Raw genomic sequence first — 23474 nt, 5'->3', positions numbered from 1 at the left:
GAAAAAATGCAGAAATTGGGCTTGTTTTTGGCTTAATTGGCTTGTGAGTTGCTTGTTGGCTAGTTTTGGACTTGTAACTTGTTGTGTCTTTGGCTCCTGGCAAGCGGGGAGGGAGGGGAGAGTCAGGGGTGCACAGCAGGCCCACCACAGTCCCACACTGCACACCTGGGCGATCTAGTCACAGAGTGTTGAGTTCTTAGGGATTGGCTTGTTTTAGCCTTGTTTTGAAATGGGATTGGCTTGATTTTTTGGCTTATTGTGAAAGTCAGGGTGCTTATTTACTGCATGAAAGTTGGCAACTGTGTATTGCTTCCCAGAATGCTGTAGTTCACAGATAAGGCTGATGGTTGAGATCAGAGAATGAACAAAAAAGTTTCACGTTTCTGGGTAAACAATTGCTTTCTGTATACTGTGGAAGAAATGAACAAGGTATTTTTTTGGCACTAGCCTATCTGATAAATTTCAGAGTAGCAGCCAGAGTAGCAGCCATGTTAGTCTGTGTTTGCAAAAAAAAAAAAAAAAAAAAAAAATGCATCCAATGAAGTGAGCTGTAGCTCAGGAAAGCTTATGCTCAAATAAATTTGCTAGTCTCTAAGGTGCCACAAGTACTCCTTTTCTTCTTGCCTATCTGATAAGCGAATCAAAGTTCACAGTAGCGTAACTGAACTCTGTGCAGAAGCATATGTAAAGTGGGTCTCCACAGAAGGAAGCAGTTGTATAGAAAATGTCACTGGATGAGATTTTTGTTTGGTTTTATCCGCAAGTTATTTCTCTGAAAAAAGCAACCGGTCAATACTGTTCCAACAGACACCGGCCAGCTTGCGCCAGCCCTCTAGGCGTTACTGCACCAGCGCTGAGCCTCAGCCACGTCACACGTGGGCGGGTGGACATGAGGAGAGGCGTTACCCGACCGAGCCGCTTCGCCTTTCCTACCCGAACGCTGGTCTGGTCGCAGCCAGGTTCTGTGGGAGCGGGGCAGAAGGGGGGCGAGGGATTTGGGGTCCCGTCAGGGCCCGCCCCGCCGTGAGATGGGGTGATAAGGCCCCTTCCCCCAAACTGTGGGGCGGACCGACGAAGGCTCCTCCTCACCCCCCCTCACTTGGCAGCGCCCGGCCCACTGGGCGCGGCCCCTTTGTAATTTGGGGGTGGTCTCTCGGCCTGCCTTTCAGCTTCCTCCGTTCGCAAAGCCAGTCAAGTGCGCATGCGCGGAAGCTAGCGTTAACTACTTCCAAGCTTGCTCCCCCGCTTGTGCGCGCGAGAAGAAACGGGGGCCTGAGAGAGGCTGGGCTTAAGTCTAAGAGGTCGCGTGGCTCCCTCGCGCCGCTAGTCGGTTTGTTTTGCGATGCCGTCGCTGTTTTACGGCCCCGTGGTTGCTATGGTAACGGAAGGGCGCCTAGCCTAGAAGAACAGGCTGTTGTGGCGTCGGGGGCCCCCGTTGGGGAGCCCGTGACACGGCTCAGCCTCAGCCACCGCCATAGGGGGGCCGGCGAGAGTCACCCCGCGCCTCAGAGTAGGTGTATGGCCTGCACGCATGGCGTACACAGGGCTAGAACATCAGGCCTCGGGCCTCCCTTGGTGGCGTCCCGCTCCTCCGCTGTGCCCCGCTCTGTGGAGAGGAGACCCCTGCAACGACCGCCTGATGATGCCTGTATGCGCAGCATGGTGATGCTGCTGATGTCCCAATGTAACAGTGACTGGACCTTGCACTGACATGGCCTGTCCCCTCTGCGTTCGTTATTTGCGTGCTGCCGTAAACATACCCTGTGATAAGTAGGGAAAGGCAGTGCCTGATTCCCAGAGCCTGGCACAGGGTGGTACTATGCAAAGAAGATGTTAAAAGTCTGGGGGGAGAGGAGACGTCTGGTCTGGTTGTGATTTTACATCTACTTTGCACGGGCCTAAGTTAATCAGGGTGCCCAATAGTAGAGAATAAGGCAGTGTGTGTTACAAATGTTATCTAGCTGGTTATTTGGTTTACTGGTCTCCCACAGGAAGAACAGAGCACTTTTAAAAAAAGGTTTGGCTATGCCTTCCCATCTTTTTGGTTATGTGTGCTATATTGTTGATGGGTTTGTGGCAGTAGGCATGTCTTTAATAATAACAGTCAACATAGAAATGCCCTCCCTGTTACCTTGTCTACACTATTGAGATGTAGACAACAGCCTCTGATTTGCCACCAATGACACCACTGTTGATTGCCCATTTGTCAAATTTTTGAAGAGTACTATTGTGCTATTTCCTACACGACTACTTATGCATGGAAGGAGCTTCTGGTTTAAAAAAAAAAAAATCTCCAAAGCACCACATTCTTTTTAAAAAGCTCTTTAAAATCCTTTCACCCCTGTCCTGATGCCTACAAAACACTTAACAATAGTTAAGCAGTTTGCTGGGACTGGTGCTCATTGTAACTGTTTCAGAGTAGCAGCCGTGTTAGTCTGTATCTGCAAAAAGGAAAAGAGTACTTGTTAGTCTCTAAGGTGCCACAAGTACTCCTTTTCATTGTAATTGTCTTACTGTTACCTTGTGCTACCCTGTCTGTCGTATCCACCTGTTGTATCTCTTCTTAAACTTAGATTGTAAACCCTTTTCAATAGGGACTGGTTCTTTGCTGTATGTTTGTACAATGGATAGCACAATGGGACCTAGCCTTTAGGTCCAACTGCAATACAGAAAATGAGAATAACTTGTTAAAGAAATAATTCTTGGTGTATCATGTAGTGATTAGAGAATGGGAGTTGGGAGACCTGGGTTTTATTGCTGATTTGCAATGCAGGAAATGATGTCCAGGTATGTAAAATAAAGCAGCTTCTAAAATATTAAAAATGTCTCTTTCTGCTCTTTGTCTTTACCTTATCATTGTATAGGGAAAGTTACTATTGGGAAATGGCAGAAGCAGTTTTCCATGCCCCAAGAAGGAAAAGAAGAGTGTTTGAGTCATATGATTCGCCATTCCCTATTCCTGCCTCCCAGGAAGACATCTGTGGGAAGGATTTCAAGATATACCAGGCTGAAGTTATTAACAACAATGTAATTGTGAGGAACCCCGAAGACATAGAACAGCTGTATAGCAAGGTGACATTCCATGGTTGAATTCTCTATGTTCAATGCATGCTATTTGTGGTATCGCTAACGTTCTCCGTACACAACGTTCTCTAGCGTAGTTTGATCTGTGTTCCATATGAAATTTATAAGCATGTTATTCCTAACCTGAAAAAAAAAATTTTTAGAGCAAAATGGTAATACAGCATCAGAAGTCATAAAACTAGCAATAAAGATAATTTTTTATTCCTAATGCCCAATGATAAGGTCAATAATAAGGTAATAGAATAATAAGGTCAATAGGATTTATAGTAATTGAATATCATTCAAGGACTTGCCTGTTCTTTGAACCTCACTTAGTCATCAGTATAAAAAGAATATATTCTAAAAATTATTAATAGCATCTTGATTAAAAAACTATTAAAGTTTTATGCTTATGCAAATGTTTAGGATTAATAAAGAAAACATTTTTTTAATCTCAACTCTACATGCCTAATATTGGATTAATTGTTAGACGTTAAATAACAAACCTTAGATCAGTCAGGAAACTTAAGCTGGCTCAGAATGCAGCAGCGTGGCCATTACATGGCCGCACATGTCACTGGTACTCCGTGATATGCTGTGAATACCTCTTGGCTTCTGAATTGAATTTAAGGTGCTGGGTTTGATGCATAAAGCCACAAATCATTTGGCACCTCACTACTTGAAAGATCGCCTCTATCCTTGTGTCATAATACCACAGATGAAATTGGCAGTGGCACTCAAGCTGACTACCTCTCAGTTTAAAAGAGAGGGTGCTGGTGGTAGTGCATTCTCTGTGAGGGGACACTAAGCTTTGCAACAGATTTTCACTCCTGTTCTGAAATAGCCCATATCTATTGACCTTCGCAACATACTGCAAGACGTTTACATGGGCTGCTGCAGAGGTGGGCCTTTGAGAGAATTCGCATGTTTTGGGGTGCGTGAGTTTGGTGGTTGATCTAATGGTGTTTTTTGTAATTTATGATAGGGGCATCTAGATCTTTGGATAGATATTCCTTTCTATTTTTTGTATCAATAATTCTGATCAACTTTTTTTTCCCTGCACCTGCAGGGCTATTTTGGAAAAGGTATTCTTTCGAGAAGCAGACCAGAATACAATATTTCAGACCCTTTATTGGTTGCTAAGTGGCAAGGTAAATCATACTACTTTCCACTCTCTTGACAGTTTTAGTAATATCCACTTGGTTTGTCCTAATTATTAATTGCAGATCCATGCATGTAGATCGTTGCATTGCCAAAACACTTGTAAATAACATTTTCTCTTTTAATGCAGATGTCAAGATAAACATGCCCATACTCTCATCAAAAAAGTAAGGCAACTTTCCTACTTCATCCTAAGTTTGTACAGTAACAGTTCATTCTGCTTCATGTTTTAGCCCAATAGTTCCCAAACTGGCTTGTAAAAAGGCTGATTCACATAGTTTTGTTTCTCTTCCTTGTTTCCAGTTCCTAAATCATATTGAAGACAGATAAAATATTAGATAACATCCTAGCATTGTTTTTTCCATGTAGCTATTGGGAGTTTTGCTTGAGTAAGCAGTGCGGGTTAGAGCCAAGTGTGTATTCACTATAATATGAGCAACTGATTCATGATTATGTGAACGTAGAAGGAAACCTTTATACTTCTGCAACAAAAAAGGGGGACTATTCTGGGGCTGTTTTTAATAGTTTTCCTATTTGCTTATTAGGCTCATTCAGAGGGGACAGAAACAGTCTTTAACACTTAATACAACTGTAATGTTTTACATAATTTTAATCTGACATAGCATGATCTTCTTCCTGAGTTTGCCTGCATGATGACTTCAGATTTAGTATTTTTGTTTATTATGCAAGAAATAAGTTATGGAATTGGTGGGGTTTTTTGTTTTAAATTCAACCAACTAGTTTAAGAAACAACCAGTGGGAGGCGTAAATTTAGTTGCTGTATTGTTTTTCATACCCACAGGATTACAAAATGTAGTCTTTTATAATAACCATTTCAATTTAAAGTAAACACATGTCAAATGGTTCTTTCACCCACCTCCTAATATCAGATGTATGCTACTGCAGAAATACATCATAATATCATTATTAATTTATTTTGTGGTAGTGTAATTAACCACTTCAGGTGTCAGTAGCAATAGTAAAAAGAAAAGGAGTACTTGTGGTACCTTAGAGACTAACAAATTTATTTGAGCATAACCTTTCATGAGCTACAGCTCACTTCATCGGATGCATTCAGTGGAAAATACAGTGGGGACATTTATATACACAGAGAACATGAAACAATGGGTGTTACCATACACACTGTAACGAGAGTGATCAGGTAAGGTGAGCTATTACCAGCAGGAGAGTGGGGACGGGACGGAACGGAACCGGGGCGGGGGGGGGGGGGGGAACCTTTTGTAGTGATGATCAAGGTGGGCCATTTCCAGCAGTTGACAAGAATGTCTGAGGAACAGTTGCTGGGGGTGGGGAGGAATAAACATTATTGCAGGATATACAGCACGCTTCAAAGTATTTTATTCATCTGACTAAAATGCTATGTACTGTAAGTGCTATTGAATGGTTATCAAGTAGAGTACAATAAAAGTTGGTCTATTTTATTTGGTGATGAAAGATATGGAACCAGAGCCGTTCCTTGGGTAGGGCAAATCGGGGCGACTGCTCTGGGCCCCGTGGGCCGGTGCAATTGGCCGGTGTGATCGGTCCTGGAAGAGACAAATCCATCACTTCTGCCCCAGGGGCCCCCCACTCCAGGCCCTGCACTTTAGGGCGTCCCGCAGGCCAGCGCAACTGGCCAGCGCGGTCACTCCCAGAAGAGATGAATCCGTCACTTCCACCCCAGGCCCCACACCCGTGTAGGGACAGCCCTGTATGAAACCATCTTATATAATATGACAGTAACATTATATATGCTGATCAAAATTTTTAACCATTTAAAACCAGTCTGTAGTAAATAGCCCTGGATGATTCAGGGCTTTCCTTTTGAAGAGAGGGATTTGAATTTCATGTTCATCTGCATAACTTGTTTTGGTTTTAATTGTTCTTACAGTGCTTTTGTTTTCTACTTAATTGCCATCTCTAAATTTCAGTTGGGGAGGTAAAGTATTTTACTACTAATACTCCTCACACTGTTAGTTTTAAAACTATGTAGCTGACTATAATTGTCTTTATAATTATAACAGTTTGGGACTTTTGTCTTAAATTAGGTATCAGAATAATCTCCTATAGAAATAACATTTGTCAGTTTAAAAATTCCACTTCTCTCTGAAAATTCTATGCCTACTATTACAAGTAAGAACTAAAATTATGATGATCGAAAAAGATTAAAATTTATTTTTAACAACCCTTAGTTTCACTGTTACCCCTAAATAGGCAGTCAGTTTCTTCCTGCTTGTGTGCATCTCTTACATAGCAACAGCAAGAGAGAGAAAAAGTGTTAAAAATAAGACTGTGATTGTATAGTCACTTAATTGGCAGAGAGACACATGTCTTTCATGTTGATAAATGCAAAGTGATGCACCTTGGAAAACATAATCCCAACTATACTTATAAAATGATGCGGTCTAAATTAGCTGTTACCACTCAGGAAAGAGATCTTGGAGTCATTTTAGCTAGTTCTCTGAAAACATCCACTCAATGTGCAGCGGCAGTCAAAAAAGCGAACAGAATGTTGGGCATCATTAAGAAAGGGATAGATAATAAGACAGAAAATATCATATTGCCTCTATATAAATCCATGGTACACCCACATCTTGAATACTGCCTGCAGATGTGGTCACCCCATCTCAAAAAAGATATATTGGAAAAGGTTCAGAAAAGGGCAACAAAAATTATTAGCGGTATGGAACAGCTTCCATATGAGGAGAGAGTAATAAGATTGGGACTTTTCAGCTTGGAAAAGAGATAACTAAGGGGGAGGGGGGATATGATAGAGGTCTATAAAATCATGACTGATGTGGAGAAAGTAAACAAGGAAGTGTTGTTTACTCCTTCTCATAACACAAGAATTAGGGGTCACCAAATGAAATTAATGGGCAGCAGGTTTAAAACAAACAAAAGGAAGTATTTGTTCACACAATGCACAGTCAACCTGTGGAACTCTTTTGCAGAGGATGTTGTGAAGGCCAAGACTATAATAGGGTCCAAAAAAGAACTAGATAAATTAATGGAGGATAGGTCCATCAATGGCTATTAGCCAGGATGGGCAGGGATGGTGTGCCTAGCCTCTGTTTGCCAGAGGCTGAGAATGAGCGACAGAGAATGGATCACTTTATGATTACCTGTTCATTCCCTCTGGGGCACTGGCATTGGCCACTATCAGAAGACAGGATACTGAGTTAGATGGACCTTTGGTCTGACCCTGTGTGGCCGTTCTTATGTAGCGCCTGAAATTACTTCAAACTATAAAAAAAACAAAAAACCCTAGATTTCAAGTTGATGATGTTCTTTTAGTTTGGGTTTATCTTAAAGATTAGTAAGCATTTTTTTATATTTAGGAATTATAGTCCCGTGTTCACTTTTTTTACCCTAGACCTTCAATTTGTACTTGAGCTGGTATCTTTGATCAAGATATTTGCAAATTTCAAATAGTTGTCTTTAACTAATGGCTGGCTGGCCTGTTAAAAGGAAAAAAAAAAAGCAGAAATTCTACCCCTGTGGCTGCCAAATAGCTGGAGTTGGAGTTCTCCCTACAGCTAACTTTTTTTTGTTTTTGTTTTTTGTTTTTGGAGGTGTCATAAATATAGAGAGAAGGGTAGCATAAAATCCCTCCTTGGCAGCTATACTGAATCGCCTTACCTGTAAGGGGTTAAGTAGTTCAAATAACCTAGTTGGCACCTGACCAGAAGGACCAATGAGGAAAGAAGATGCTTTCAAATCTTGGGGGGGTGGGGAAAGGTTTTGTTTGTTCTCTCTTTGTTGTTCCCCTCTACGGACGGCGGGAGAAGCCAAGCAGGTACAACATCTCCTAAAAATATACCTGGAATAATCCATCTAAATTCATAGAAATTGTAAGTAGGGCAAGGAAATGCTTTAGATTATCTTTTGTTTTAGCTTGTGAATTTTCATTTGCTACAGAGGTGGTTTTATTCCTGTTTTTGTAACTGTGAAGCTGAGCCCAGTGGGGAATCCTATGTGTTTCAGATCTTTTTATTACCCTGTAAAGTTACCTTCCGTCCTGATTTTGCAGGTGTGATTCTTTTATTTTTTTCTTTCTAAATAAAGTTCTTCTTTGAAGAACCTGATAGATTTCAGTGTCTCGTAGACAAAGGGGCTGGTCTGTGCTCACATTGCGAAGGCAATTGGTTGGTAGTTTATTCTCAAGCCTCCCCAGGAAAGGGGGTAAATGGGCTTGGGGGGATATTTTGGGGGAATAGGGATTCCAAGTGACCCTTCCCTGAATTTTCGTGTAAATCACTTGATGGTGGCAACAATACCGTCCAAGGGCAAGGAAAAGAATTTTTAACCTAAGCTGGTAGAATATAAGCTTTCATGCGGGTCCCCACATCTGCATCCCAGAGTTCAGAGTGTGTGGGGGGGAACCCTGACAGGCGGATTTCGTGGTTTATTTGGAAATGTATACTGGAACCCTTTTCCCAGCCCTTATTTGAAGAATTGGGGTGGCTTTTATCTGAAGTGTCTTAGTTTTCCACAAAAACAACAGTTCTAAACGGTCTAAATAAAAATCATGTATCCTTTCATCAAATTTTTCTTCCTTGTTATCTGTGATGTCATAATCCTACCAGTTTTCCATTTGCAGTAGTGTCTTCCATGATAGACAAAACCTGAGTGTCTAATGTAAGAAAGCAGAAACTTTTTATTTTGGGGGCATGGGAGTGGAACAGGGAGGCTTTCAGATCTTCTTTATACATCATAAAGGAGCAAAGAGAACATGTCCAGTTTTTTTGCAATTTGCACTTTAAGACTTGCTATTTGGTAGACCTTCTTAAAGTACCTTAGAATTACCAAATGCCTGTGATTTTACAGTTTGAAATCTGAAGTATGCCACAGTCCTAGGAGATATAAATGTATAGAGTGAAAAACATTTCCTAAATGAGTTAAATACCTTGCTGATCTTCCTTGTGTTCCCATCTCCTTAGAGCTGCAAAAAGAAGTAAAACAAAGTTGTTGTGTTTTGTTTTTTTTTTTAAATTTGGAAAGACCATTTCAGATCTTTATCATATTATTGTTGATGGCGTGTTCAAATCACATTTACAAGACCGCTCTTCAACTATAAACTATTTACAATAGTATCCCTTTATTTACTTTGGAATGACCTTTCCAAGGGCATTTCTGAATTAGTTGTGTCTAAATATATCCAAAGCACAGCGCCCTCAGATACGGATGTTGTTGATTTGAAACTGAAATTCTGCAAAGATCTGGAGCCTCTGTTTGTAGCTGAGAACTAGTTCTGGACATATTTTGACATTGGTCTTCAGTGTTCTATTGCCGGCTGTTTAAATCAGCATCCTTAATTTCTACTTTTAGCTTCTGGTATAACATATGAAAACTGTTTATATAAAGTCTTCACTCCAGTAGTTGATAATCATAAGGCCTGATCCTGAAGTTCTTTCACAGGCAATACTTCCTTTAAGATTTGGTTGAGTGAGTACTGCAGAATTGGGCCTTTAAGCTTTATAGCATGCTTAGCTTTCATATAGCAGCCATTAGGAAGTGCCTGCTCTTCAGACTTCCTTTGTTCCAGATCCTCAGCTGATGTAAATCAGCTTGGCTCCATTAAAGTAAGTGGACCTCCACTGGTTTACACCAGCTGAGGATTTGTCCGTAAATCTTGTGCCAGAGTCAGCCTGTTTCATTAACTTTTAGTGGATTTGAACCCACTGGGCTGAAACACTGTTTAGTCTTTTCCTTTAAATAAATCCAGAATTTAACTAAGATTTAAAAGGTGAATTAGTTCAGTCTAATTTTTTTTTGGTAGGCTTCATGTTTAGATAAGTTTGTATTATTCACAAACTGGTAGGATTATTAACTGCTTGTTAAGAAGTTCACTGTTGTTCACTCAGTCCTCACTATAACATTCTCTTTGGGATCCCAGCGTGTAGCTACAAGTAAATCTGTAATTATTTTTTAAATATGTAGAAAGCTTAATGTTATGGCGATCTTGAGTTGTTTGTTTTCTACAGTATCACAGTACTATAGAATACCAAAGAGTCTTATAAATTGGTTACTCTCCGTTTTAACTAGTGTGTTGGATCAGTTTCAAAAACATCCCTCAGTTGATATATAAAACATATTTTAAATTAAAAAATGAATTATGGAAGCGTTAACATTCATTTCTATATTGTATTGTTGATTTTAATTAGAGCTGTTGATCGCAGTTAACTCATGCGATTAACTAAAAAAAAATTAATTGCGATTAATCACACTGTTAAACAATAGAATACCAATTGAAATGTAGAAAAAAAATCCACAAATATTTAATACATTTCCAAATATATTTATTTCTGTTACAACACAGAATACCAAGTGTACAGTGGTCACTTTATATTATTATTTTTATTACAAATATTTACACTGTAAAATGATAAACAAAAGAGAGTATTTTTCAATTCACCTCATACAAGTACTGAAGTGCAATTTCTTTATCGTGAAAGTGTAACTTAGAAATGTAGATTTTTTTTGTTTTGTTTTTGTTTTTTTGAGTGCAGTTATGTAACAATGTAAAACTTTAGAGCCTAAAGTCCATTCAGTCCTACTTCTTGTTCAGCCAATCGTTAAGACAAACAAGTTTGTTTACATTTATAGGTGATACTGCTGCCGCCTCCTTATTTACAATGTCACCTGAAAGTAAGAACAGGCGTTCGCGTGGCACTTTTGTATCCAGCGTTGCAAGGTATTTTCGTGCCAGATATGCTAAACATTCATATGCCCTTTCATGCTTCGGTCACCATTCCAGAGGACATGTTTCCATGCTAATGATGCTTGTTAAAAAAATGTGTTAATTAAATTTGTGACTGAACTCCTTGGGGGAGAATTGTATGTCTCCTGTTCTGTTCTACCTGCATTCTGCCATATATTTCATGTTCTGGCAGCCTTGGATGATGACCCAGGACATGTTTGTTTTAAGAACACGTTCACTGCAGATTTGACAAAACGCAAAGAAGGTACCAATGTGAGATTTCTAAAAATAGCTACAGCACTCGACCCAAGGTTTAAGAATCTGAAGTGCTGTCCAAAATCTGAGAGGGACGAGGTGTGGAGCATCCCTTCAGAAGTCTTAAAAGAGCAACACTCCAATGTGGAAACTACAGAACCCGAACCACCAAAAAAGAAAATCAACCTTCTGCTGGTGGCATCTGACTCGGATGATGGAAAATGAACATGCATTAGTCCGCTCTGCTTTGGATAGTTATTGAACAGAACCCATCATCAGTATGGACGTGTGTCCTCTGGAATGGTGATTGAAGCATGAAGGGATATATTAATCTTTAGCACATCTGGCACGTAAATATCTTGCGACTCCGGTGTGACGGGTTGGATCACAGAAACCTCCTGGGGGCTAGCAACTGATATGCCAAGACTACTTCTGCCTCTGCTTTATTGCCCTGGCAGGTTGGGACTTCAGTGCCCTGCCTGGTTTAAGCCAGACCCACCAGCCTGCTGCAAATCCAGACCCAGATCTGAACCATGTCCCCTAACAGCTGTAGGCTTAAACTGAAAGCAGCTTAAGAAGTGTTCCTGTAACACTCAGATGCCCAACTCCCAGTGGGGTCCAAACCCAAATAAATCTGTTATACCCTGTATAGAGCTTATACAGGGTAAACTCATAAATTATTTGCCCTCTATAACACTGATAGAGAGATGCACAGCTGTTTTCCCCCTTCTCCCCTCCAGGTATTAATACATACTCTGGGTTAAATAATAAGTAAAAAGTGATTTTTATTAAATACAGAACGTAGGATTTAAGTGGTTCCAAGTAGTAACAGACAGAACAAAGTGAATTACCAAGCAAAATAAAATAGAACATGCAAGTCTATGTCTAATACAGTAAGAAAACTGAATACAGATAAAACCTCACCCTCAGAGGTGTTCCAGTAAGCTTCCTTTTACAGACTAGTCTCCTTCTAGTTTGGGTCCAGCAATCACTCACATCCCCTGTATTTACTGTCCTTTGTTCCCGTTTCTTTCAGGTATCCTTGGGGGTGGAGAGGATATCTCGTGAGCCAGCTGAAGACAAAATGGAGGGGTCTCCCATGGGCTTAAATAGACTTTCTCTTTCCTATGCAAAGTCCAGCTCCAAGATGGAGTGTTGGAGTCACATGGGCAAACCACATGTCAATGCATGACTCAGTTTTTACAGGCAGCAGCTGTTGCCCACATGCTATCTTGACTGTCTCCAGGAAGACTTCTTATGTGGATTGGAGCCTTCCAAGTTCCATTGTTTAAGTGTTTCTTGATTGGGCACTTAATTTGCACATTCCTTTCTCAAGAAGCTGACCAAATGCTTTACAAAGGCTACTTAAAAATCAAGCAAGTACACAGCCAATATTCATAACTTCAAATACAAAAATGATACATGCATACAAATAGGATGAATAGATTCAGTAGATCATAACCTTTACAGAGATATGTTACATGGCATATGTAGCATAAAACATATTCCAGTTATGTCATATATATATATATATATATATATATATATATATATATATATACACATTCATAAGCATATTTCCATAAAGCCTTATGGGGTGCACAGTCACATCCGGCTACAATAGTGCCATGTGAACGCCTGTTCTCATTTTCAGGTGACACTGTAAACAAGAAGAAGGCGGTATTATCTCCTGCACATTGTAACCAAACTTGTTTGTCTGAGTGATTGGCTGAACAAGAAGTAGGACTGAGTGGACTTGTAGGCTCTAAAGTTTTACATTGTTTTATTTTTGAATGCAGTTTTTTTTGTACATAATTCTACATTTGTAAGTTCAATTTTCATGATAAAAAGATTGCACTACAGTACTTGTATGAGATGAACTGGAAAATACTATTTTTTTTACAGTGCATATATTTATTTTTGATTACAAATATTAAGTGAATATTGTACACTTGATATTCTGTGTTGTAATTGAAATCAATATATTTGAAAATGTAGAGAACATCCACAAATATTTAAATGGTATTCTATTGTTTAACCAAGTGATTAAGCATGATGATTTTTTAATTATGGGATTAATTGTGATCAATGGTTTTAATTGCTTGTCAGCCCTAGTTTTCATGTATTAGTTGAACAATACTCTGCCTTAGAATCTTCCACTTCTTGTTTTTCCATTATCCAGGTACCAGTGTCATCTAGAGTGGGCTAAAAGCCTAATGCAAGAACAAGGACTTGATGACTACTCTGTTAACAAAATTCTTGAAAATTATACTAAGCCATTTGATCTGCCTTTTATGAAAGGGGAAGGAGAAGTTGCACAAAATGATGACTCTTACTGCAGAATGGCTGCAGAAGATGGAATGAAACTTTCAAGAGATTCTGCCATAAATAATGGAGATGCAGCAGCATCAAATGTTAAATGTCATAACACGAGTGTAGACTGCAAGAAAGCTTGTTTGGAAGGTGATTCAGCTTACGATGATCCATCGGCCAACTATGGCTCTGAGGAACTGTATACATTGGATACTAAAGCTATAGTTGAAGCACATTGCCAAAAACATGATGATTTTATTGTGCACTGTGGCTGCAAGGCCAAAGACTATACTAACCAAGTATTTCATGACTTCGCCAAAGGGAAAGAATATGCTTATGAGTATGTATTGGTGCAGGAAGAAGAAAGCAAATTGTGTCATGAAGATGAAGCAGCAAATGATGAATCAAATGTAAGCCAAGCAAGTTTTCTTTTTTTCATGGGTAATTTATTTAATTTTACTAAATATAGCATGTTCTTTTCAGAGTTCAGTATTGTCAATTTGAATGTTCATCTATATAGTAGATTAATCACTAATAAATGTTTAATGAAAAGTTTAAAGTGGAATCTAAGATGTTTGAAAAATGTCATTTGAATGCAACACACATTTCCTTTTTCTTTGGTTGCTTTTTTATTATTTTATTTTTATACCTTTTCTTTTAGTTAATCAAAAGGGAAAAATTAGTATGCAGAAGAAATCCATTTAGGATTTTTGAATATTTGCAACTCAGTCTGGAGGAGGTATGTTTAAATATTGTGAAACTTCTTTTTCTTCTAACATCAGAACAAAGCACTGATCTGTTCAGTAAATACCTCTTTTTCTTAAAGAATGATCTGATTTTTTAAAATCCAAAATGTTTGCACTGTTCTTGGTAAATTAATAATTTTAATGATCTGTAGATTACATGGAAATAGTGAAAGACATTGAAGGGTCCAATTCTGTAGATTTTACACATATGAATAATTTCATTTACCTCAGAGAGGCTAGTCACATGAGTAAGGGCTGCAGGAATGGACCTATAATTTTCACACAAATCCTGTATCCACTCTTTCTTCCAAAAATATCTATAAACACTGCTTTAATTAGAATACAGTGTCTGCATATGCTGCTCTCCTGTGAATAAAATTCCGATAATGCTGGTTTATCTTTAAAGTCACAATGACATACTTCAAAGGTGATTCTCTGGGAATGCCTCTTTTGGTGGCTTTCAAACTTCTTTTATGCGATAATTCTAGAGTTTGTTGTAACATGTAAATCTTATAACTACAGGTCTTCATGTGATACAGACAGTGTATTTTAACTTACTCTTTTTATGTTTTTAGGCATTTTTCTTGGTCTATGCTCTAGGATGTTTGACTATTTATTATAATGAGGTAAGATGTTACATTTGGTTATCTGCAACTTTTGCTCTGAAAGATGCAAAATACTGTTGACTTGGATCTAGATCACTGTCTCAAACTTCCAACTACTATGACAGAATCACATGCTGCTAATCTCAAAGGCAGCAACTACCAACTAGAGGGGTTTGGAAATTTTCTCCTTAGTTGTGTTTCTATTTGTGTAGATATAAGAATATTTGTGCAGTGCTTTTTATTTAGCAACAAAGTACAGATAAAAAGATACCTTCTGTGGAAGAAAGGTTGTGTGTTGAGTAGGTGGGAGAAATACAAGAGAAAAGGGGGATGTGGGAAGAAGTATGTAGAGGATTGTCCCTCCCTTTCGTGAAAAAGTTTTCAGTTTGAATTGTAACCACTGTCTTTCATAAAACAATAGCTTTTATTTTTCTTTATGTATATCATCGGTGTAGGGTTCTCGCTCTCGAGTCCTGAGCTACCAACATGAGACCTAGCAGAATTCTGCTAACTCAAAGGTGGTTTGTGGTGGTGGTGGTGTTTGTGGTTTGGTATTGATTGGTAAACCCCTATTGAAGCAGACTTCTGTTGCAGACAATGGACTCCCATAGTGCTATTATCTCAAGTGTAGTCTTTTTGCATTGGGATTAGGATGTTTGGTACTTGAATGGAATATTCTACTAAAGACACTGTTTTATGTGCAACATTTCCTGGGTATTTCCCTGTAAGTAAGAGCAGCAGGTTGTAATGTTACTGTAATAATACTAATGCCTTTGGTTATGATTTTTAGGAACCTTTAACTATTTTGAAGCTATGGGAAGTTTTTAGTGAAGTGCAACCTAATTTTAGAACTACATACATGGCATATCACTACTTCCGAAGTAAGGGATGGGTCCCCAAAGTAGGACTGAAGTATGGAACCGATCTCTGTGAGTAGTTTCCTTTCAAAAATGGAATAGCTTGCAACTAAATCTTTAATGGCCAGTGCACCACTTAAACTTGACATTGGGGCTGTACAAGCAGAGCAGATCTCCACAGCTCCTGTGAGGAAGATGACTCTCCACGCTGGTTAGGCTATAGGCTAGCAGATAAGGCATTAATGCAGGCAGAGGCTATGGTTTGCTCCTGTGTGGATTCATTGGTACCAAAACAGGCTGTAAGTGACATGGAGGGCCTGTAGCTTTGGCCTGTAGGCTTGATTTAGCTGTGGAACTGCACACCTCATGAACCAATTCATCTCATGAACCAATCCACCCACTCTGCAGAGAAGCCCAAGTGGAGTTAATGAGCGTTTGGAGTAGTGCGCTTTCTCTGTTCTCACAGCTTGATCCAATTTGTGTTGAATTCTATGGAAATCTTTCCACCAAATTCAGTAGGAGTTGGATTAGAGAATAAAGTGAAGTTGTTACTCAGATCACTTATATTTGTTTTGTTAAGATTTCTTCCCAAATGGACATATTCAGTAGTGTCCATACTTCTGTAGTAAATAGCTTAAGAATTGTTAAGTAATAATTTCTTGATTAGTTTTGTAGATTGAAATGAGTGATAGTATAATTTTATCCTCTAATAGAAAATTGTAAAATGATGGCAAACCATGAAGAAAAGCATGTCTGTATAAAATAGCAGAATGCTTCTTTTCATTCAGATGAAACTACTATAAGACTCTCAAGGAACGTTTTTGTGTGCGCACTGGGAGTTAACACACAATCCTTATGGTATAGAAGTTGTGCCTGAATGCAGTTTCTTCACTGTCCACTAAAATAATCATTATAATAGGTGAAATGTTGATGATATTGGTTGCCTACCTGAGTTTATTTGAGCTTGTTCTTCGGCAGTTTACTTTCTGGTGTGAATTTTGTTTCCTGTCCGCTTTATACAGCACCGGCTTTTGACATGTGCCATGCAGTTACATAGGATCAGCTGGAGCTTGTTGAAAGGGTTCAGCCTTGCTCCTCTGATTCTGCAATAGCTTGTTTATGTAATGGGTATGATTGTTAGTTATTTATAAGGATTCTGATCTCTGATACTGAGATCCAAAATTGGGAATTCATGTTTCTCTGGCTAATACGGTATTTCTTTGTTGTTGCAGTGCTATATCGAAAAGGTCCCCCCTTTTACCATGCAAGGTTTGGCATTCACTTTATATTCTGACTATAAAACACTTACTCTGCATTTGACTAGTGTGATTTAACTTCTATTTTTGTTTCATATGAATGAATATAATTTTCTCTCTTCCCCCACCCCCTTTTTACTGGGATATATTTCTCCTAATTAAAAGTATGATTTTCCTGCCTTGTACCTTCTATACCCAAAATAAATTTTTCTAACCAGAAAGGTTAACCATGCATGATATTCAAAATTTTTGAATCAACATGTCACTTTACTAGAAGCACAAAACGAAGTTTGAGAGTAAGTTCATATACAGATATTTAAGAATATAATTGAAGACCTCAGAATGCCTCCCTGGGCCTTTCTAGATGTCATATGTGCTGATTGGAATCAGAGAAATAATCTGATTTTTGTAATACTGTATCTTTTGTATTATGGATGATTTAGGTAATTTTGGGGGTAACCTAGGAAAAAAGCCCATAAGTGATCTCCATTCCTCTGCCAATCAAATTTAGTTATTGGGGTGTGAATGAAAGATGGCCGCTCTCAAGAGAACACTGTTGAAAGAAGAGGAGCAGGATGGTGGGGTGAGGTAGGAGCAGTGGGGAGAGGAACTATCATTCACTGCATCCACCATTTACCTTCTCTATAAGTGCTTAATTTGTAATGAAAGAGGTAACGGGGCTCAAGCAATTAGGTGCCAGGGCACAAACAAATTTTTTACTTCCATAACTGACGTGGCAAGCCCAGAGGTGCCAGTGCTATGAAGCTCCAAGCCTAGAGGTGCCAGGCTCAGCCCTGGCAAGGCCTGGCACAAATTAAGTACTGCATTCACCACTTCCTCCTTGTCTAGTAGAAACTGATGCAAGTCTTATGGCTTGTCTGCAGCCTACAGGTTTGTTGTTTGGCTATGACGGTCACAATAGCCAAATATTCTCAGGCTGAAGTTTTTAAATTACAGGATTTTTAAGTGACCATAATTTTCTCTTTGCAAACTATTCTTTGGGTTTATTTTCCAGTTACTCGGTCATTGCTGAACTGGTTAATGATAACTTTGTAGGGTCACTGTGCAGACCGCTCAACTGGATGTCTTTGTCTGGCTTGAACAGAACAACAATGAATGTTTCTAAGGTAACAGCATAAGATATTGATTCTGCATCTAGAAATAGTTTTAACTGGTAAATGTAATAGTTTAGCTTGAAGATTTCTTGTGGAAAAGCAATACTGGACTTGGATCAGAATTTGGGTTTTGAGCATGATTGCTTCATATTTAGGTTGGGGTGCAGCACACTGTAGTGGTGTTTGAATACATCCTTTCCTGGCCAATATTTGTAGCAATGTTGATGGGTTCTAAGGGATCCATATGCAGGTTTCCTTGGTTGGAGCAGGAGGGTCACATCTGTGCAGGCTCTTTGAAAGTTATGGGGGGAAACAAAGGGGTGCAGAATGGGGAAGTCCCGGACTGACATTCCTTTCCAACTCAGCACTTGCAAACTTCCTTCCACCTCCACTCACCTGCCCAAATAGGAAAGTATTTTGGACGTGCAAACTTCTAAAAGGTTACCAGTTCTGTATGACCTGTCTATATAGATAATTTCATTAAGATAATGTTGAAGTAAAAAGAAAATGGTACAGAGTTTAAGCATAGAAGTTTCTGGTTATCAGGGAATAAGGTACAGATTATCAAGGGGTGCGAAATTCGGTTTAGGAGCGGGTGGCGTAAGGAATACATAATCTGCAATCTCCCCGATTGGGGGTAAAAGTTTAACGGGTCAAAGTACAGGCATTGAGCTATGGGGGTATGTTGTCCATATAATGGCTATGTTCAGGTGTGGAGTATAATGAGTGGATACGATGATGAGGATGGATCTACCCTCATTTGGTGTGGGATTTAATGTTCAGTGAGTTTATGGTTCCAGTTCATATGGTCCAATGGAAAGTCTCTCAGTCCCTTTCCCATAGTTGATGCACGATGTCGTACTGGCTCACACCTCCTGGTACTGTCGGTGGCCGGTGATGTGTTCGATGTAGATGTCCCTGGACCATCGGATGGTGTCCGAGACCATGAGGCGCCGCATGAGCTGTGCGTAGTGTCGACCGATCCCACAGGTCCACAGCACATGCTTGTTGCAGGGGTCCCAAGCGTCCAGGGCTCCAACGATCAGGGCATCCATCTGCACCTCATAGCCCTTCGCTCTCAGGGTGTTGGCCAGGGGGGCGTATTTTTCCAGCTTATGAGCTCAGGATTCGCAGAAGGCCGGTGTCCTGTTCTCGAAGGAGACCGTGATGTCGACGAGGATGATCTTTTTCTGGGCCTCATCGGTGACTACCACGTCAGGTTGCAACAGGCTGTCAGTACCGGGGATGGCGCAGTTCACGGCGACCTCCCCCAGGCGCGGTGCGATGGCTTTCACTAGGCGGTTCTGGATGGCGTTGTGGCGCAGCTGCCAGGCTCTGGAGTGGGGCTTGCAGCTGCACAGGACATGGGGCAGGGTCTCGTTGGAGTAGCCGCACTTCCTGCAACGCTTGTCTCGTTTCCCGTGGCGGATGGCTCCGTTGAGCGGGACGCAGTTGAGTCAGGCGTGGTGGATGAACTGCCAGTCGGCGAAACGGGTGAAGCCACCCCCGGCGAGGAAGTGGTTGCTGGCGTCCCATTTGCTGGTCAGTTCGAAGGCTTTACCCGGTTCGGTTTACGCTTCAGGGTTTCCATGTACAGCGAGTGGATGGCTGCCTTCAGGGTCCTCTCCAGCATGCCCCTGGCGCTCGGGGTGACGATGGTGTTGTCGTCGGACCTGATCTGCGGCACCAGGACTCCCAGCTCATGGTGCTCCTAGCACCACTCCCAGCAGCAGACGATGCGCTTCCCCAGGCGACGCGTGGCATTGCGAGCACGGGACCAAAGTGAAGCGATGTCGCCACCGTCCTGTCCGAATTCGCCATCCAGGGACCGCTCAGGAAGCTGGCAGTGTCTTGGTTGGAGGGGGCTCTGCCGATCCGCTTCTTTGTTGCGTCATGGAGGGCATTTGCTGCAATGTTCCTTACCATGGCGTCAGGACACGTCAGCAGGCGGAAGGCATGGGTGAACACTGCGATGTCACATAGGTCACCCATGCGGGGGACATTGGCACTGCCATGTCTGTGAGCGATATAGACCAGCTTGTTCCTGGCTCTCTGGGGAAGGAACAGCCACTTCTTCACCAGCTGCCAGACGATCCTGTCTGCCTTGTTGAGGGGTACCTTCGCCATGGCGGATCCCCTTAGGACGAACGAGATGCGGGGGATCAGGAAGGCGTTCAGGATGTTTATCTTCTGCCACAGTGCTAGCAGGGAGGCGTCGATCTTGGCGGTATCCTGCAAGATCTCCTGGATGGTGTCCTCAGGTGTCTGCCAGACATGGAAACCCATCGGTGTGCCAAGGTGCTGGTATGCCTGCCCCTCTGCCAGGGGGATGACGGGCTCGCCCTGGATCTGGAACCCTGTCATCTGCACCAAGTCCCTTTTGCTGCCGTCGATGTGGAGAGATGTGCACTTCTTTGCATTGAAGCGGAACCCCATCCAATCGGCAGCTCAACTGGTGGCATCTAGCATACGTTGGAGGTTCTCTGGGTCATTCGCGGTCAGGACCAGGTCATCCGCGTAAGCCAGGACGCTCACCCTCTCACCATGGCTTCAGCCTCTCAACGTGGAGGTTGAAGCCATCTGCGCCATTGGAGATCGCTCGCAGCAACGGCTCCATGGCGAGGTTAGGGTATCCAGGTGTCACATGAGTGTTAATGTCTGCCTCAAGGCAGATATGCAAATGGGTGTGTTTATCTAGTTCCCATTAACAAGTCTTATACAAGTGTATATACCTCTTAATTTGCCTAAGAGATGAGATCTGTTGTTCGAACTAAACACCTGAGATTCTAATTTAAAACCAGTTTCAAAAAATCAATTGAAGCTTGTACATTTGTCTCACATAAGGAATATTCATGTATTTATTTGTCAACAGGAACTTATGTTATGCTACTTGATTAGACCGTGTGATATGACTGAGAAAGAAATGTCATCTCCAGACTGTCTAAAAAGAATTAAAGTTCAAGTAAGTTGTGCTCTGAATTATTTCTTCATCTTTGCTAGCTGAGCAATCCTTTGAGGCAGTTGAAGACTCCAGCTCCCTAACATAGCAGCACACTTTAATTTTTGCTTTCTCTCTGGCATGTTTCAAATTCTGGAGAGCACAAGACCGTGATGTTGAGCATCGTAGATTCTGTTGCACCCCAGAGTTGGTAGAAATTCATTGGAGGGCAGGCCTAGCACAGAGGTAGCTGGTCTCAAAGTTAATCTTTAAATGTAGGTTGGGGCATCAAGAATTGCTGCTACCGAGTTATGATTGGCATGACAGGAGGGAGGGGGGGAAGCTTTTATTTATTTTTGCTCTTATAATAGTCCATGTTTCTCTTTCAGGAACTGATTGTAAATCGTTGGGTCTCTTCCCGGGAGCGCAGTGAACAAGATGAACTATAATAAGATGGACCAAGAAATCCAGTGTTAAAGGAGCAAATATTATAAGCAAATTAGGTTGAGAAAAATCTAATCTTTATATGGCTGAGCTGAGCCATATTCCTGTTTAAAATATTCTGAATGCATGTCTGAATGCTGTTTAAAATTGTACTGAACATGGAGTTTGGTGTGTACTATCAGAGAAGGTTGTACCAAAAAAACAAAATGGATAACTGTATTTGTCCATGTGAAAAAAAATTAAAGTAATCTCTTCCAATCCAGCATACATTTGTATTCCTATAGAACTTCTAAAAGTGTTGCTAGCAAAACTAACTGCACTGCATTGATTGCTAACAGTATAATATGTAACAAATCCACACGCATCTAGGACTTCACACTGATCACTAGACTGCATGCTATGGCCATTTGGTGCCTCACAGCCACTACATAAACTCTTCTGTCCCTGCTCTGAAAGCACAAGCCTTTGCTGATCGAACTAAATCTTTGTTAGCAGCGTTACCAGGGAGAGGAAGGATCGCCCACTAGTTTAGGATTTGGGAGACTAGGATTCAGGTCCCAGACTTCCTGTGTGATCTTAAGCATGTCATGTAGTCTCACTGTGCCTCAGTAAAATGAGAATAATATCACTTCCCAACTCCAAAGAGGGGTTGTGGAGATAACTACAGTGAAGACTGAGACAGATACTATTTTAATAGGGCAGCCAAATAAGTACCTTTATATAAACAGCATAGGGCCTATATGACACAAAGCAAGCAGTTCTGATTATGTCAAATAGAGGGAAGGGGAGAGAGATGATACCCAAGTTCATTGGTATGGTTGGTAATCTAAAATCTAGTTTAACTTTGACTTAGGTTGAAATTTCTCAAAGCACAGCTGAAATTCCAATTATTGCTGTATTTAACATAAATAAAACTGAATGCTGGGCAGCCTGCTACTTTTACGCTTGTCACTGTGATTTGGCATTAAAAGTATTCCATAATATGAAATGTCATGAAGGTAAGTTATCAAAAGTGTCCCCTTTGGTAGCACTGCAGGTGTCATTAGTCATAGAAGATAACCTGGTTAGCCAATTGAACTGGTTTTAGTGGATGTTGCTTTACACACTGTGACCTATTCTTTTCTACACTGTTTCCATTCAGCACAGCAGGGGCTCCTTGATTCTTTGGCCAGTTCTACCCTGAGCTCAGCAGAAGCAAGAGTTGATCTAAACTCTGCCAGCTGGTAATGGTCCTCAAGGAATCATCTGCCAGCAAGGGATAGTCAACACAGTGTAATCCAGCCATATCTTCTTCTGTTTCAGCAATGTAGCAATATAAAGCACCATTTCATTGTAGATTACACTATGTATAAAATTGAAAAAAGGGAAAAATATTCTAATGTTTGTGTTTTCCCTCTGTAGCGTCTGTACTGTAATTGGAAATGTTGTGGCTGGATAATGGCTTCTCTCTCTTCAAGCTGAATGTCAAGGTATTTATAGAAAGTAGATATCAAGGTATTTTTTTTTTTCAAAGAGCAGACCATACTTAATATTTTCAATGCTATTGCACCAAATTATTTCCTTTAGAAGTGCATAACCAGGGAGACCAAAACTTGCCATATATTTTCATTCACAAAGTGTATTCCGATTGATAAAAGCACAGAAGGTCCTTGTTCTGAGCCAATCAGAAATTCACCCTTGAGCAGAAACACATCTCAAGGCCCAGCACTATTTAAGTTCCATTTGAATTCTCAAAATATGGATTAAGTAGTACAGAGGGGGTTTGTGCTTACCCTCTGAACAGGGGTGAATTTCACCCTAATGAGAACTTCTCTTGCAGTGTTCTTATTTTTCATTTTTGGAGTGCTTGATGTTAAATTCAATTTTAAAATATAGTAAACAATGGCAGAAGGCATTTATGACATTAAGAAATAAATGGAACTGTGTGGTGTAAGAAGTTAAAGAATGTTGTTGTTTTTTATACTTATTCTACCATTTATACAAAGGTATAAATTAGAGGTGGGACAAAATTAAGAACCATT

At 40.6% G+C, this 23474-nt stretch overlaps 1 protein-coding gene across 7 annotated transcripts; it reads left to right on the top strand.

Moving 5' to 3' along the window:
- The first annotated feature begins 847 nt into the window (after positions 1–847).
- On the top strand, positions 848–23360 carry TSEN2 (tRNA splicing endonuclease subunit 2). 7 transcript variants are annotated; one of them, XM_074958139.1, is made up of 12 exons: positions 848–959; positions 2865–3072; positions 4133–4214; positions 4355–4391; positions 13362–13902; positions 14154–14231; positions 14814–14864; positions 15634–15772; positions 16933–16969; positions 17972–18083; positions 20944–21033; positions 21399–23360. In XM_074958139.1, exons 2-12 carry the CDS (start codon positions 2884–2886, stop codon positions 21456–21458), a joined length of 1416 nt encoding a protein of 471 aa, XP_074814240.1. In that variant the 5' UTR covers positions 848–959; positions 2865–2883; the 3' UTR covers positions 21459–23360. The 7 variants fall into 7 exon arrangements, with proteins under 7 accessions (XP_074814240.1, XP_074814241.1, XP_074814239.1 ...); XM_074958140.1 differs by having other exon boundaries at positions 872–943; XM_074958138.1 differs by lacking the exon at positions 848–959 and adding an exon at positions 1198–1330.
- Positions 23361–23474: the final 114 nt, after the last annotated feature.

Source organism: Natator depressus, chromosome 7 (assembly GCF_965152275.1).
Source record: "Natator depressus isolate rNatDep1 chromosome 7, rNatDep2.hap1, whole genome shotgun sequence".
NCBI lineage: Eukaryota > Metazoa > Chordata > Testudines > Cheloniidae > Natator > Natator depressus.
This window is presented reverse-complemented; position numbering and strand designations above follow the sequence as displayed.